Below are 16,030 nucleotides of genomic sequence, written 5' to 3'. Positions count from 1 at the left end.
AGTGAATGTTATGTTTTTAACGTAATCTTTGCTCGTCTTGCGGGGCGCAGGCGGTTGATACGGTAACAAGTGTGCTTAAACTACAAAGAGAGACAGACTAAAAAGGTACGAATGGTTTTGAGTTGATCACCTGTTCGGGTTATTTTACCTTTGTTTACATTTGCTGTGGCTCATTACAGCCGCTGTAGTTTCTAAACGTTGGACCAATTACCCTGTTTGTTTGTGACTATACGTCATTCATAACAAACATCAAAAAGAACAAATAGATTTCATAAAATTTTAACAAACAAATGGCTTCTTTACCGTAACGGAGCTCTTTGGTTCCTCTTATCAGTCTGTAGCTTCTCATATTGAGGTCATCAAACCAAATTTCAGATCTACCATAACTGACCGACTGACACCTGCTAACCTCAGGTTTGCAACCAGCTTGTGACTGAGAAACCAGTAACCTCCTCCCAGATGATGACGTGAACTTGGTATTTCCTCTGTCCATTTTAGTAGCCTATATATTGTGAAAATCCGGTAGAAATAATGCACTAATGGAGTCATGTTTACATAGAAACAATGCGCTACGAGGCTTTGCTTGTGAGACTTGTGGTCACGTGGGTCGGTTGTGGGCGGAGCTTGGTAAGGTCCATAGGCACAATCGGCAACAGGTGCTCTTCTACGCATTGAAAAGACTGGAAACAATCGGAAAAATAGAGAAAATTCAGTTGGACTATAACCGTTCAAGCCCTTTCTGACAATTTTTTACTGCCATATTTTTAAAACGTAAGAAAAATGGGACGGAACAATGACACTTTTTACAAGCGAATGACAAAGATATTCGTGGAAAAGGATAAGAGCCTCGACGTCAAATGAAAATGAAGGTAAGCTCCTACACGATGTACAATTTTTATCTGAAAAGAGGAAAGACAGCTAACGTAAACATTTCTTTTTTTAAAGAAATCAGCTGTGACCTTTTATTATTTATTGTTGAATTGTATTTTATTTAAGCACAACTAAAAACTTTGAGGTCAAACGAATCTCGCCTCACGTGACTGCTTTATATTGATTTCATAGTCAGATTATGATTCATTTATGGATTTTTGCCATCCAGTAACAATCAGAAATTTTTTCCCTTTCATTTTTTGGGACTTGTTGATAATTAAGAATTTTGGTAGATTTATTATATTTTTTGATAGCATTACAGAAGAATAATTTTGACTGTAGAACCAAGTTTGTCTTCCTCTCTAATGTTGCAACCCAATTTTTTTGTACAAGATGTTTCATACTGATCCATAACTCCTTCGCACTTGGTTTGACAATATTTTACACTAATCCTGTACTGAAATACGACTCCAATCAATTTCTCCCAGCAGGAGGTTGCTTAGCTTGATCCTTCAAGAGGATTTTGGTCTGAATTATACTGTTTGAAAGCTCCACAGTATAATTCATTCTGCAGATTCCCATTTTCTTCAGATTTAAAACCCCTTAGAGGATTTTTGCAGCAGGTGTTTGACCTGTTGGTCACCTTCGTTTTATGATGGAGCATTTCTGAATTTATGTGCAGCAATGCAATAAAAGGAGGCAAACTGCATGTAAAAGCAGCCAGTGATCTGCTGCACGGGCTGTTTGGACTTAAATGGTCATGACATTTTACAGCTGCAGCGGAACAGTGCATCATGGAAGGATGTTTAATAGCTGTTCACATGTGTAAATGGAAAGCCGGGCTATTTTCAGCTGGAAAGTTGTTTAGATGCTGCAGCCTAAAGCTACTGAGATGATAGCCAAGGCATGGTGCATCACAGGAAAGGATGTATGCAGGTTTGAGTAATGTGTTAAAGAGAGAGGAGGGAGTACCGGGCGTGTCTGGACCAGCTGTATTGTGAAAAACACTGAGCTAGAGAGAGGAGGCAGGTTGTGTCTTTGCAGCTTCTTTTCCATTATTATTCTGTTTTCTGATTTTTCATAGCTTATTTAGGCGATGATTTCACATTTATTTAACATTTGATAGGTTAAATGTTAAAAGGACTGAATAAAAGTTCTCTTTAGAGATTCACTGCATTTCTGTAATTGGCACTAAGAGGACGCATAGGAACTTGTTTTTTCTTCACAGATGATCTCTTATATTATACTGTCATGGTATTAATGGGTGATATTTAAAGTGTCTTTGTTTCTACTGAACAAGTAAGAAGTACTTGTCTTTCTCCATGGTAATGAAAACGGTGAGGTGTATGCTGCAGGGTTGTGGTCGTCTTCGTTACTTCCTTTACTTCTTTTGGTTATGACTCAGATATTCACCACAACATCATGACATGCTCTGACACAGCGTTTTTGAAAGCAAAATTATTACGTCTAGGAGGATTTTGTTTCTAATATTTGGGCGTACGTACTGCATATGTACTAGCAGCTGAACATAACCCGTCCTTTTAACCAAAGGATTAACTTTGCCATGGTTTTGACTTTTCCGTGTTTCCATCATTTACTGAAGCATAATCTGAATTAATTAGATGGATTTAGACCTTAGAAAAGGAATGAAATTGGTGAATAACACTTGAACAATCCAACAAGAGAGTGGGTGAACTGGAATGTGTTGAAGAGAGATTGATCCTAAGTCTACATTGGGAACTAAAGACAGAGTTAAAGCCATAGAAGCACACATTCATTGACTTTCTTTTGTGCAAACCTTAAAAACAAACATGAAAATCTTTTGTTTGCTTATTGCTCTTACTGATACAATAGAATCTCATACTGCAAGTCTAAGCTTGACCCTCACCTTTCACTGACTGGAATAACTGAAAACAAAGGACCAATGATGCTGACAGTAAAATCATGATGTTAACATCTTTCACGCATAGAAAACATGAGATAAAAGGGAGTGGAGAACACTTTTTATTTGTTAAAAAAAGAAGAAGAAAACCGTTCATATTTTTCTCCTTACAATTCATATTCATGTGATACTTGAATGCATCATGCAGGTTCCTGCTTGCAAAAAAAGGGGCAGAGTCAGATTGGGGGGGATGAAGGTGTCCGCCCGTATTATGGCTGTCAAAGCACATTAAATCCCTGGTCCTGCCTTCATTTTGCATTATTTATAGTAACCCTGCTCTGACACGGCTGGCTGAGGGGAGGAGGAGGATATTTTTGGGATATCACCTGTTTCCAAACCACATTTCGGCTGCAGCGGCGCGCCGATTGAGAAAAAGAGAGACAACAATGCCAGCACGGAGAATGATGAAGCGCGCATGCGCGTCAGCGATGGGATAAGTTTTAAATCTCACAGAAGAAGAAAGAGTGAGAGCTGCAGGGTGTTTGGGTCGCTTTTTTTAAAAACAACAACAACAAAGCGACACACACAAAGTTGATGTTGTAGCATCGTTATCCCCACCCAGACGGTACAGGGAGCTTCTGAATCAAATCAGGGGGAATTGTAGCGGAACACGGATTCAGTTACTTCCAAAATAAAAGCATCGCAGTTAATCGATAAACGGGAAAAACGGTTAGTCAGTGGTGCTTCGGAGTTCAATGATAACATAAACAGTATCGTATTTAGTATTAGTATTAGACATTTTGTAGAAAAAATTGTGAACTTTTCTGAGCTTATAAAGTTGGAAATTTTATCATTTATATTTTTTTCTTTAGAAAAAATCTTATTTTTTAGCCTTTTCTTGCACTTTTTTTGTTTTGTTTTGTTTTTACTTTTGGAGCTCAAAAATTTCAATTTTTTTTCTATAAATTTTCTGAGATTAATTTCAAAATTTCTGACGTTTTTGGCGGAAATGTATTCCTCCCTCTTTTCTATCTACACGGCTGCAGAAATTGGCATCGTCACTACCTGGTTTGTGTGTTATTCAACAGAAAAAGCATACGCAGAAGACGATCCACGGAGATTTGAGGTTTTATTTTTGAAAGGCGCTACCGGAAGTCAGTGATTTAGTTTGGTGGAACTTGACCGCTGAGTCTCAGCCGACCCTGATAACCGCCGGAGCAGTGCGGTTGGTTCGCCGGAGAGACAGGGAGGAGGTGAGCTGGGAGAGCTTTTTGTGGCTGCAGACGGAGTTTTATCTCCAGTCTGTTCCCAGCAGAAGCTCCGGAGGAAACGGGACAAAGAAGGAGTTTCAGTTTTTGTTCTTTTTTTATTTTTCGAACCGGCTTTTACTCTTCACTTCTGGCGTGCTAAGGGGGATTTGTTTCAGGATCACACACCGGGAGTACATCACGCAGCTGTGGATGTGAATCAGCTGAGGTTGCAGGGCACCAGGGGAGCCGTGCTCTGCAGCATCAATAACACCCACTTCCCGGCAACGAGAGGGAAATCCTTCCTTAGATGCTTCCCCGCGGCAGACGCTGAGGAGTGGAGGGATTTTATGGAAGATTTGTTGGATTTTCTTTGTCTTATTAATCGCCCTGTCGTTGCAAACTTGAGAGTCCGGGATGGGGAAGGAGCAGGAGCTGCTGGAAGCCGCCCGCACTGGGAATGTCGCCTTAGTGGAGAAATTGTTGAGTGGGAAAAAGGGAATACTGGGGTCAGGATCCGGCTCCATCCCTATCCCCAACCTCTTGAGGTAAGCAGTCTCCTTCAGGTGGAGCTCTGCAGTGTCCTGGGAGTCCCAGGGGCGCTGCAGGGGATTCCTGGAGGTTTCCCTTTCTGCAATATTTTTTAATCTTATATTTTAGCTCACGACTGCACTACAGTTATCACTTATTGTTACAACTGTAGAACAGACGGCACATCATGCATTAACATTGGTTGCTGCAGGAGCTTCATGTTTATAGCATGAAGCTGAATACAGACGTATTCACACCCTTTAAAACGTCTCACATTTACTCAGGTTACGACCTCAAAACCAAAAGTAAATCTTATTGGGAAAAGTTTTGGCATGCATATGCTTTCAGGCCCCATTTACTCTGATATCCCTAAATAAAATAATAAAATTTTCCCTCCTTCTGGGTGAAATTTCTCATGAGAATCAACCAAGAGGTCAGTGGCAGCTCTGGAAGAGCTACGGAGAGCCACAGCTCAGGTGGGAGAATCTGTTGCCATGACAACTGTTGGCAACGCAATGCAAAAATCTGGCTTTTCTGCAGACTTGGCAAGAAGAAAGCCATTTGGTGTCCTGTTTTTAAGTTTTTCTAAAGTGGTGTAGGGGAAAAAGTCCAAATTTAATGTAGAGGTGGGAATTCATCATGAAAATATTCTTATTATAATGATATTTTTTATTCATCGTCACAATAAATTCAACTTACTGTTTAAAAAACGGATTAAAATTTCATTTGCTATTGTATCCACAGATTTTTCCATGAGATCATCAATAAATATCAGTAAATATGGTTAAATGACTGCTCTATATGAAGTTTAGTGATATAAATCACATTTCCTTTTGGCATTTATGTTTGGGGTGGTTATGAATTCTTTCATGCATTTACCTAAAACAGAAGTAATGCATAGTTTTTATCATTATTTTTATCATTATCACAGTGGTACTACAAAACATTGTGATAAATTTCTAAGTCTATATCGTCCACCCCTATGTTAACCCTTTGACCGATATGCAAAACACTATTTGTTGGTCAAAATGTATCATAATGGAGGGTTTATTGGAATAGTTTAGAATGTTGTTAGAATTACCTAATCAAAGTCCAAAATTATACATTACTTTGAGCTGCCACATCAAATCCCATTAAAATTCACTCAAATTTGTGGTTTTAATATGACAAAATGTGGCTGAATATGTCTGTGAGTCACCAAGACTAGTAGAGAATCTGAGTGAAATGAAAAATATTGGATTGCTTGTCATTTCCTGTTCTCTCCTGGTACCAGGCGTGCTTTCACTGTTAGGTGGGGAAACCTCTGCACAGCAAGAACAAAAGAACAGACAGCAGCTACCTTGAGATTCAGGGCTGTGACAGCTTCTATAGTGCAGGGACACACTTTGATGCTCAGATGACAGAAGCATTTGTAACTTTGAATTCAGTGCTTCACACATTTCTCCATGCAGCAGGCGGCTTATACTCCAATGGTGCGTGGATGTAAGTTTTCCATCATCGCTACATTGATCGTTTTGTGTGTTTGGAAAGAACCGAGTATTTTTGCATGAGAACTGGCGAGCTGAGTGTTGGAGTTGACGGAGGCTTTTAACAATGATCGAAACGCTTGCAGCATCACTTCTATTTTTGTTCCAAAGAAAGAGGATGTCCAGTTATGAGGAAGTGCAGTCTGTCTGCAGGTTCCACCTTTTTCACCTACTGTGAATTTTTACATCAAATTTCACATGAGCCAAAAAAAAAAACAACTTTAACTTGAAGTGCGGTTTTGATTTGTTTCCTCTTGGTCTCTGTGTTCATGCTGAAGCTGACCCAGGTGATAATCAGACCAAAGTTAGGGAGGAGTACTGCCTCAGGCGCTACCCCTCCTCCACTGTGTTTCTTGACTTCCTGCTGGTGAGAAACTATACCACTTTGTAAAAGAAGTTTGGTTTAACTTCTTTGGAAACTATTTGGAGGTGAATATTGAAATTTCCTCAAATTCAGCAGCACTGAAGCTTAAATTAGCACTTAGGGCTGTTTAGGGGAAATTCTTGTTTATAACTTCTAATAGGAAGTTGCAGATATTCTCTGTGGGTGTCAGTTCATGAGAAGTATATTTTGTGTGTAGTCTTTACGTGCATTAATGAGTCTGTTCCCTTTTTTCTGCAGGGTCAATAAAAATTAATGTTTGGCCTGTGGTAATGCAATGCTGCTACCTTCATATTGTCACCTTCCTAAAATCATTTTTTGATTTTGGCAGAAAATGACCAGAGCCATTATTTTCGAAGGTGAAAATATTGTACACAGCTAATGACACAAATGCTTCTTTGATTAGCTGTTGCTGCTGGAGATTTTTAGCTGGTTGGCTAACTACTTGCTTTTAAAGATTTCAAATCTAAACTCTATGGTGGCTTAATTTTTTTAGGTCTTTTATTTATCAGAATTTGCCCAAGTGGACAAGGAAATTCTTTCTCATCTGTAGCTGCGTTTCCATTAACCGTAAGATTGGGCAAATTGAAATTCTACTTAGCGGAAACCCGCTAATTTAGAAAGACGTCATGTTTTTTGAATAATAGTTTTTGTTCTAGGACAAGGTGGCTTCTCATTCTTTTAATAAATAATTCTTTTAATAAATAATAAAGACAGTTGATGCCTACAGAATATTTAGCTGTACTCAACTATTGTGTACCACTGAGCTACAAAATACCCTCATTATGTATTGGTTTTTATGAATTATGGACGTAAATAATGAGATAGGGGCCCAAATGTCAATTGTAATATATCTTAAGAGTATTTTTATTTAAAAAAATAAAAATACCCATAAAAATACCCAACACACAAATAAATATGTGTGTTGGGTAATTGAGTCTGAGTCATTGTGACACCAATAATCTGACTCCTGGATAACCTAAGATAACCGTTGTTGGTGGTTAAATGGAAATTATTTATAATCATTTTGTTAAAAAATACAAAAATTCAAGTTTAGTAAGCAAGTAAAAAATTTAAAAAGGTTAACATGAAGAGTTCATACAAGTGAGGGAAGAGATAAATTCCAATAAAACTCTAAAATTAAAAGCAAGTAATCAACATATCTTAAAAATAATAAAAGTATATATAATCAAAAATACCATGCCACATGCTCTTAAAAACAGAAACATTTGCTGTGAATAACCAACTTGAAAGCATTAAATAAATAAAAATCTTTTACAGCACAACTACTAATGTATTAAAAAAAGTCAGATTCCTTCTAAGCTGTTGATGAGCAGCTAAATTGGCCTCATCGATTCTATAAATGCCTCTTAATGTGACCACAACACTGATGTGTCATTAAGTTCGAACGTTTGTTACAAAATGTTTCAGTAAAACCTCGACATGTTTAGCTGGTGATTCATAGAAAACTCTGCATGTTTCTCCAGGAATGTATTCCAAATAACTTTCATAATCTTCTTTATGAGCTTCATGGTATATTAGTAACCCTGGAGACGGCAGTTTCATGCACAACTAGACGCTAATTTTCTGAGCCTTGTCAGACATCTTTTGGCCTTCAACACAGACTGTCGTTATGGTGATCATGTGGTTACCTTTAGTGCCACTGAATAAAACTACTAAAGACTTTGTGATTTAGACTGATGTGAGGTTTGTTTTGCTACTTAACCACCAATATCAGTGTTATATATATTAGTCATTATTATGTGGTGATATGGCTGGAAAACAATATAAACATTCCATATCAGTCGATAACAATAATTCATTTTTTGTTTTTAAGTACTGCCAAACATGACCCCTTTCCTCTGTTACTACTACTCAACAAGTTGTTGCCAGGCAACCAAAGAATGAGTGCGTTAATTGATTCCGCCAAACTTTCTTAGCTAGCCGTGAGCGCTTGAGCGGATAAAAGTACTGTTTCTGCCAGAAACCCCCAGAATGCCTGGCGATTATGGATAAATTCAGTGAAATTATTGAGTATTCTACTGATATTGATCACCTGCCTGTCGCAATATGTATTGTTATTGATTTATTATCTCGTCATAGTATGATGGTGTGTGGTAATATTTTTGCGTAAACCTAACACTACCCATTGTTGCTCTCCAGTTATTTGCATGCATACATAGTTTATTGACACATAAACTCAAAGATTGAAGGCAATGTTTAGGATGTAGTAGTAAGAATGTTGTAAAATAAAAAAAGTCAAGTCAGAATTGGCTCATTGGTAAATATTTATCCATTGATTGATGTCTTCTCTACAATAGATACTTTGGTTCTATTGAGTCTAAAATATTGGCTTATGATTTATGCCTCCAGAACATTGGGTAGATAACTCACACACAATCCTGCTCATGTGACAACTATGACACCCCTGCTATCAGAGCGCTCCCTTCGGCGGATCATCAGAAAGGTTGCAGCAGAGGCGTGTGTGTGTGTTGGGTAATGTTTTAGGAATGATCTGTGGAAATAAATGCATAGTTTCCCATCCTTATGCATCCAAGCCAACGACAGCATTCCTAAGTCATAAGGTTCACCGTTTTCCTGAAAGAATCGCCCTCGATGGACCGGACCAAAGGCACTCTGCGTGTAAAATCAAACATATGCGTATTAGGTAACGGGATGTGGGGAAGACGATCCTCGGCTGCAGATTTGTGGTGTGGGGCGCAGTGGAAAATCAATACTGGATGATCTCACTCCAGTTTAATGGGTTTTTTGTGTGTGTCTGTGTGTAAATGAAGTCCACTGTAAATTGCAAGTGTCTTTTTGTTTGGGATAGAAAACTAAATCATAAAACACTCATCTGTTGGATGGATGTAGGGGAGTATTTAATTATATTATAAATACTTAATAATTGCGCCTTCTCCTGAATGTCTTAGTAACTCACTTAGAAAATGGCAAACTTGTCATTTATTTCCCCCCCCCAAATTAAATGCCTATTCACAGCACTTTTCTATAAATTCACTTTACTTATGAACACCATGCTAGTTAAAGGGAAGTTATGTAAAATTGAAATTTTGAGCTTTTTTAAAAATGTTTATAGTGTTATTCCCTCATCTAATAGATACCTGGAATATTACTGGATTCTTTTATGAATGCTTGAGAAATCTTTGAATCTCCCATGGCAACCAAACGGCTGCTCTCAAAATGTATCACCTACTTCCACTTTGCTCCTCCAGACTAGTGGCAGCAGCAATTACCAAACAGCTGGATAATTGCGCTTCTGCTGAACTCAGCATACAAACTATTTCTCAGTCCAACACTCTAAAGATTGGTTGTAAACGCCGTAATGGAGGAGCTGAAAAGGGAGTGTCAGAAAGAGCAGGTCCTGCTTAAAGAGACAGAGGCCCAATTTCAAGGCGTTAACTTGCAAACTTGTATTTCTTTTAAATCATATTTTATATATATACATAGCATTTTTGTGGTATAAAATGTCACCATGTGTCTGGAAAAACATACTTCCCCTTTTATAAATGCAAAACAGATTGCTCAAAGTTGGTGTAAAATAATAATGGTACAATAAAACGAGCTACTGGCTTTCCCCTCCCTTAGTAGTGGCATAAAGAGGAAATTAAAACCTGTTTATGGATTGGTTTTGACCAGCCGACAGCTGATCTGCTTATTCAGGTCAGTAGTGGCGTTGACACCAATCCGGTAGGTCAGCCCAGTGGTTCTCTGAATCAGCTAATGGAACAAATTCACTGAAAAAGCAACAGTTGTTGAAGAAAATGATGGCTTGTTGACACAGATAGATAGATTTCATTTTCATTTGCTGTGTATGAAAACTGATTGCATCAGAGGAAAGGGGATTTGGTGACTGTTTTAGTAGAATGAGGATAAATGTATGTGTTGTACATCATGTACTAGTGAAACAGATCCCCTATTGGACAGATGGTGCGTGATCCCTCCTCACTCTCGGTTACGTTCAGGGGAAACCCGTCTTATTCTGGTGTTTACCTCCCTGTAAACAAACAACCCCTAAGTGGAAGATGGTGACTCCTGGAGGGAACGAACCCGTTTACCCACTCCTGAGTGGTGGATGCTTGGTTTTAATTGCCATCCCCACAGACCCCCTCTTGAGTGTTTAATATTTGATTTCTGCCTCTACTTTGTCACAGTAGGGAGTCTAGAGGTGTGCTTTTCAGTGTGGTCCACTAAGGATGAAGTTTTCCAAACCAGAGTTTATTTTCCTTGCCACAGTACTTAAGTTCCGATCCAAAGGGAAATGTGATGACCAAAAAACTCACGTCTGGCAGGTTTTTCTCTCTGTGTGTCTTTGGGAGCTGGAGCGTGTGACATAACCACTGGCCTTGCGTAACCGCTGCGAGTATCCACGGCTGTGAATGTTGTGGGAGGGGAGCGGTGAGGAGTGAAAGCAGACGGGGGAATCTAGGAGCCACATGTGGTGCTGGGAATCCAAAAAAGGTCAGAGGTTAACTCAGAGAAAAGCAGGGCATATGAAGAGGTGATATAAAGGGGACACAAACATCCTGAGAGTGGATATTTAACATAGTTTTTAATAATGTAGAAAAACTGAAGTAATTAAAGGGTGTTTTCAAACTTTATAGTCTGGTAGATTCAGTTTGATTGGGGACCAAAAGTGCAACGTTTGTTACATTTTCAGCTGCTGCAATTTGCTTTCACACTGCGTTGTGCCAAACAATCCAAACTAACTGTAAAAGCTGTTCCCCTCCTCACCTGTGGTGGCGCTGCAAAAAATAACCACTGATGAAAACGACACAAGAGCGCCACTTTCTTCTTCAGAAAATGTAAACAAAACTGGAGTGGTGTTAGATTTTAACGGTTGTAGGACGTCTACAACAACCATGATTGATTGCTTGCTTGCTTTTATCCCGCTAGGATTAGACTTGTCCCATTCTTTTGGTTCTATCTACCCAGAATACCTTGCATGATTGTCCATTTCTTGCTTTTGGAGCGGTATTTCTTGTCCGCTTCCATCCACATATTCATTTCAACCAAACCGAGACCAAGTTTGTAGGCGGACCAGAGTTAGATTACGTGTTCACACCTCCCCAAACAAACCAGACTTTCTACACAAACAAACTAGAGTTGAATTAAAGTGGACTAAATGGGGCTGGTGTGAAGAACTGGACCCGGCAACATGACAATGACCCAAACAAACCTGAGAATCTATCAAGGGGTGACTGAGAATGAAGATATGGAAAGTCCTGTTCTTTAATGCACCTTCTTGTTTTGAGTTCAATAAAAATAACATAAATGGAAAAGGATGTCCCAGTAGAGCTGTAGTGTTTAGGAAACTTTAGTTCATAATCCTGTACTGAACTCTGGTTGTCAGAAAACCCAGAATGTCTGAAACTGGACTGGTTGAAATGAGTTGAAGATGTGAAAGAATATGATTTTCCATGCATGTGATTAAATTAAAACTCCTGGATCCTGCCAAGAAACCAAGCTGTGCTCTCCTTTAGCCCGAGTCTCTTTTTGTTCCTCCCTTGTTTAGTCTTTTTTTTCCCTATTTGTAGACGAAGCCATTTTCAGTCTCTGTCCATCTGCTCCCCTGAATTCCCCTTTAATTTCACTTCAGTTTCCTCTCCATCACTCATTTCTCTCACCAATCCTCCCTAGTGTCACATTTTTTCTGTTTTCGCCTCCCTTTGCAGCCCACCGTCTCCCATCTTATCACTCATCCCCGTCTCACCTCTTACACTGCACTACATCTGTTATCGTCATGCCAGAGCATCTTTTACCCATCATGCCTCTGGGTTTAACATCCAGGGAATCTGTGTCTATGACTTTATGTTGTGGTTTGGACTAAGATTGAGAGAGTCATTGGGGATTTTATTTGTTTTATAAAATCTCAGGTTCGTTTGTTTGGATGATGTGTATTTGTTGCACCAATTTCTAAATGAAATCAGTTGATTAGTTTTAAATACTTGGTAGTTTATTCCATTTACTCTTCCATTTATGAATGAAACCAGCTGGTAAAATGTTTTTATCTATAATCTATCGCACATTAAGTGCTAATTAAATGTTACTTATCAGCCTTAGACAGTTCCTACAGTTTTGAACGATCTGAAATTGAATTGCATTAATTCCCAAATTTGGAAAAATAGTTTTAGAATGGAGAAAATTGTCTTCATAATTTATTTTGTAAGGTTTTCTGGACAATTTTAGATTCATTTTTATTTCACCAATCTATGTTTGGTGTTGGAAATCCAGTCTAGACTTGATAAAAGTGTGTAATCGAAGATAACTTTAGACAAATTATTGTTTTATTTTAGTTTAGATCTGTTCTGTTTATGTAACATTTATTGAGAAAGCAGAAAATATATTTTGCTGCAACATAAAATCAACATATTCAGTTCCAAACTTTGGAAATGGGCTGGAAAATAACCTGGAGCATTTAACTTTAGAGACAGAAAGCTCTGTCGCCTTGTCTTGTTTTGAAGAAAATGACAACAAAAACTTGAAAAAGTGGATTTAGTGTTCAGACAATTATAGTTTTTAGTAAAAAAAAAAAAGTGTAAGTGCTTACACATTACTGACATTATAACACTGTTGCGTACTTACAAGATGTTAGCATGATTAACGCTAGTCCTGTAATTACCCGGCATTATCACAGCTTCTTTGTAAGTTAGAGGAATTATTGCTGTTTTTTTTGCTTTGTTTCTTGGTCTGACGACTTTCTCTTCAACGCATTTGGCAAACGTGGTCGGGTCGGGTCTGTTAAGAACCAAACATGTTGATGCAGAGTGGAGGAGACGTGTAGGCGGGGGGATGGAGGTGTGACGCCCCGTCTGCCACAATAATCTGCAAGTCGGCGACCCCACGTACCGCGGCGAGTGTTGTGGAGCCGCATTCCACTCGGCTCGCCGCTCTCTGATGGATGGCAGCTTTTAATGAAGCTCTGCTTTTGCAGCAGATAAGGAGCAGACGCAGCGGCGAATGGGGCTGCAAGTGCTCATGTCATTATGTGGTCAGGGGAAGGCTTTCACTGGAGGCCGGTTACGCTTCCAATTGTGTGTTTTAGTCGTTTGGATAACTTTTAATGTCCCATTATTTTATTTTTAACTGAAACTTATCAACCCTGTGGGGCTTTTTGGACTGATTTTTTTTAATTTTTTTTAAAATCTACATTTTACCACACTTTCTCCTGTCATTTAGATCATAAAACTCGACCACTAAAACATTTTTGTGGCGATAGACCTGCAGGTCCACTTTCAGCATTGATGTTTTTTTTTTTATAAAGATTTTAGTTTTGACTAATATACTTGTTTTTTCTTGGCCAACTGCAGTAAAGCTGTAAGTGTAAAGCACATTTAGGTTATTTACAGGTTTTACAGACTACTCAGAATCATGTAAATTTTACTGGAGTGTTTTTTTTTTTTATCATTCCTCCTGATCACCAAAACGTTTAGCTTTTAGCTTTTTGTCTTGATATAAGCATTTCATATCTGTTTATCAATAACAGCCAAAAAATTGTCTGTTTTTTCCCCCAACTGTTTTAGGGTAATTTTGATGTGCTGATCCAAAAATCACTTTGGTTTCTGAGCTATGGATGTAACATGAGCATCAAACTGTTTTTTCTCTCTCCTTAAAACCTTTTTGGGCGAGACATATTCACATAAATGAACGGATAATGTCTCAAAAATTTCATCAATTTAGTCAGAAGGGTCGTATTTCTCTAAATCAAATTAGAATAAAAATCTGACCTGATTAAGAAAAATTGATATTTTTGGATTCAGTGGTGGAAAAGAGTCCTAATTCACTTGAAAAAGCGAGCAACTTCCAAAATATATTTTTTGTAACCCAGTGCAATTATTGATTAGACGTTTATGTTTGTGATGGTAGGACAGGAATTGCTTTTCCTGCCTTTTTTGATGGTTGCTATGGAGACTGGAGACTTTCATGGCTTTGGAGATTTTGTGGGAATATAAACTTGAATTCCTCTTCCAGTCTCGTCTGTCACAGTTATATTCTTATCTTTTTTATTCTGGGAGTTAAACTATATTATAAATCGGTGCATCACTAATTTTAGGTGCCATCCAATAATGTTCTGCTTTTAATGATTATTATATTTAAATCAAAACAGGATGAGATTTTCACATCTTTTATTAACACATCTTATTTATATCTTAGTGACTTAGATGCTCATCAGATATTTGGTGCATTAAATTATGGAAAAGAAGTAATGTTGTGTGAAAAGTGTTGGTCGTCTTAGAATAGTTACAGGCCTAATTATGTTACTTTTATACTGCAGGAAAATGGGAGGAGTTTTACAGAAATCAGTTTTAAAAAGTCCAGCTTAATTGTTTGAACAGTGTTTATTCAGGAAAGTTTTGTTCTCTCAATATGCAATTGTAACAACAACAAGAAGCTTTGTGAAAAGCAGGTGCATGATGTTTCACAATATTGCTACTTTTCAAAAAAAGGTGGTAAATATAATATAACAAGTGAAGACAGCCAATAATTATGTCAAGCCAAAATGATCTATGGCAGAAGCCCACAAGTCTGTAAACAAATCTAGTTTCAAATGAAGTTTTGCAGTATTTTTTTCTCATTAAGTAGACATTTTTCAATCTTCTTGACATTGAAGAAATGTTATCTTATAAAACTAATTTGGAGTATTTTAGCTTTTGTTTTTTCTAATCCACCCAATGGCATCAAACCCAAGATATAATACGAAGGTTTGAGTGGCAAATTAAAGTTTAACATTGTTTGAGTTTCTCTTTGGATCAAGTTTAATTGAACAACTTCTGTTTCTTTGCACTGATTAATGGGATTGCATGGATTTCATATCCACATTTGAAGATAAAAGACAAAACTAATAAAGCAGGTTAAGATTTAAAATCTAAATGTTGAAACCTAGTATTAGCCTTGCCACATTGTGTTTGGGTATTAATGTTCTGTTGTATGAGACATTTAGGTTTGGAGTTGGACAGTTAGTCGTGACGTGGTAACTTGATTGATCTTGTTCTTGGTGTCGTATTAGAGATATAATCTGCTTCTGTTCCTGCAGATGAAAGGCGCTTCTTCTGACAACTTGTCCTGTTAGTTGTCACTCCCAGTTAGCTGCTAGCAACAAGAGGTGGAAGCATTGCGAATAGTTTCAGTAAAACACATGCAACTCTACCTAAGAACGGTGGGATTTGAACTATATTGCTGTATATTCCACTTCTCAGGCTCTGCTGACATGGAGTCTTCCTGCTCCTCTGCTAATCACATCCGATTAACTGAGTGACTCTGCGCCTCCGGGGCCGGGCCGTCACGGAGCGACTCCATGGAAATGTAAAACACAAAGTCAGACTTTATGTAAACACCCTGCTGGCGTACGGATGCATGCAGATGTTTGTTATGCGGGGTTTTTTTTGTTTATTTTTATTTTTGTCCCCAGACGTGCTTACAACTGTTTGTATGAGCGATTGAGCTGAACAACCAGCGAGTGAATTATGATCAACTGGCAGATTCCCAGTGGACGCATATTTCCCAGCAGGCCTCACCGGTGTCAATACATCACATGTTATGTCAGGTTCGTGAATGCATGGAAAACCTATTCATT

The 16,030-nt window shown here is 38.2% G+C and overlaps 1 protein-coding gene across 4 annotated transcripts in view; it reads left to right on the top strand.

Moving 5' to 3' along the window:
• The first annotated feature begins 3,968 nt into the window (after positions 1-3,968).
• Positions 3,969-16,030, top strand: part of anks1b (ankyrin repeat and sterile alpha motif domain containing 1B) — a 184,575-nt gene continuing 172,513 nt past the window's right edge. For 2 of the 4 annotated variants that reach the window (XM_044107729.1, XM_044107728.1), the window contains exon 1: positions 3,969-4,547. In XM_044107729.1, coding sequence (XP_043963664.1) covers positions 4,417-4,547 — 131 coding nt within the window. In that variant the 5' untranslated portion in view covers positions 3,969-4,416. The remainder of the gene's footprint in view (positions 4,548-16,030) is intronic. The other 2 variants (XM_044107731.1, XM_044107730.1) reach the window with 1 other exon arrangement.

The sequence above is a fragment of the Gambusia affinis genome, linkage group LG23 (assembly GCF_019740435.1).
Source record: "Gambusia affinis linkage group LG23, SWU_Gaff_1.0, whole genome shotgun sequence".
Lineage (NCBI taxonomy): Eukaryota > Metazoa > Chordata > Actinopteri > Cyprinodontiformes > Poeciliidae > Gambusia > Gambusia affinis.
The sequence above is the reverse complement of the archived record's forward strand: the minus strand, read 5'-3'. Positions and strand labels throughout refer to the sequence as shown.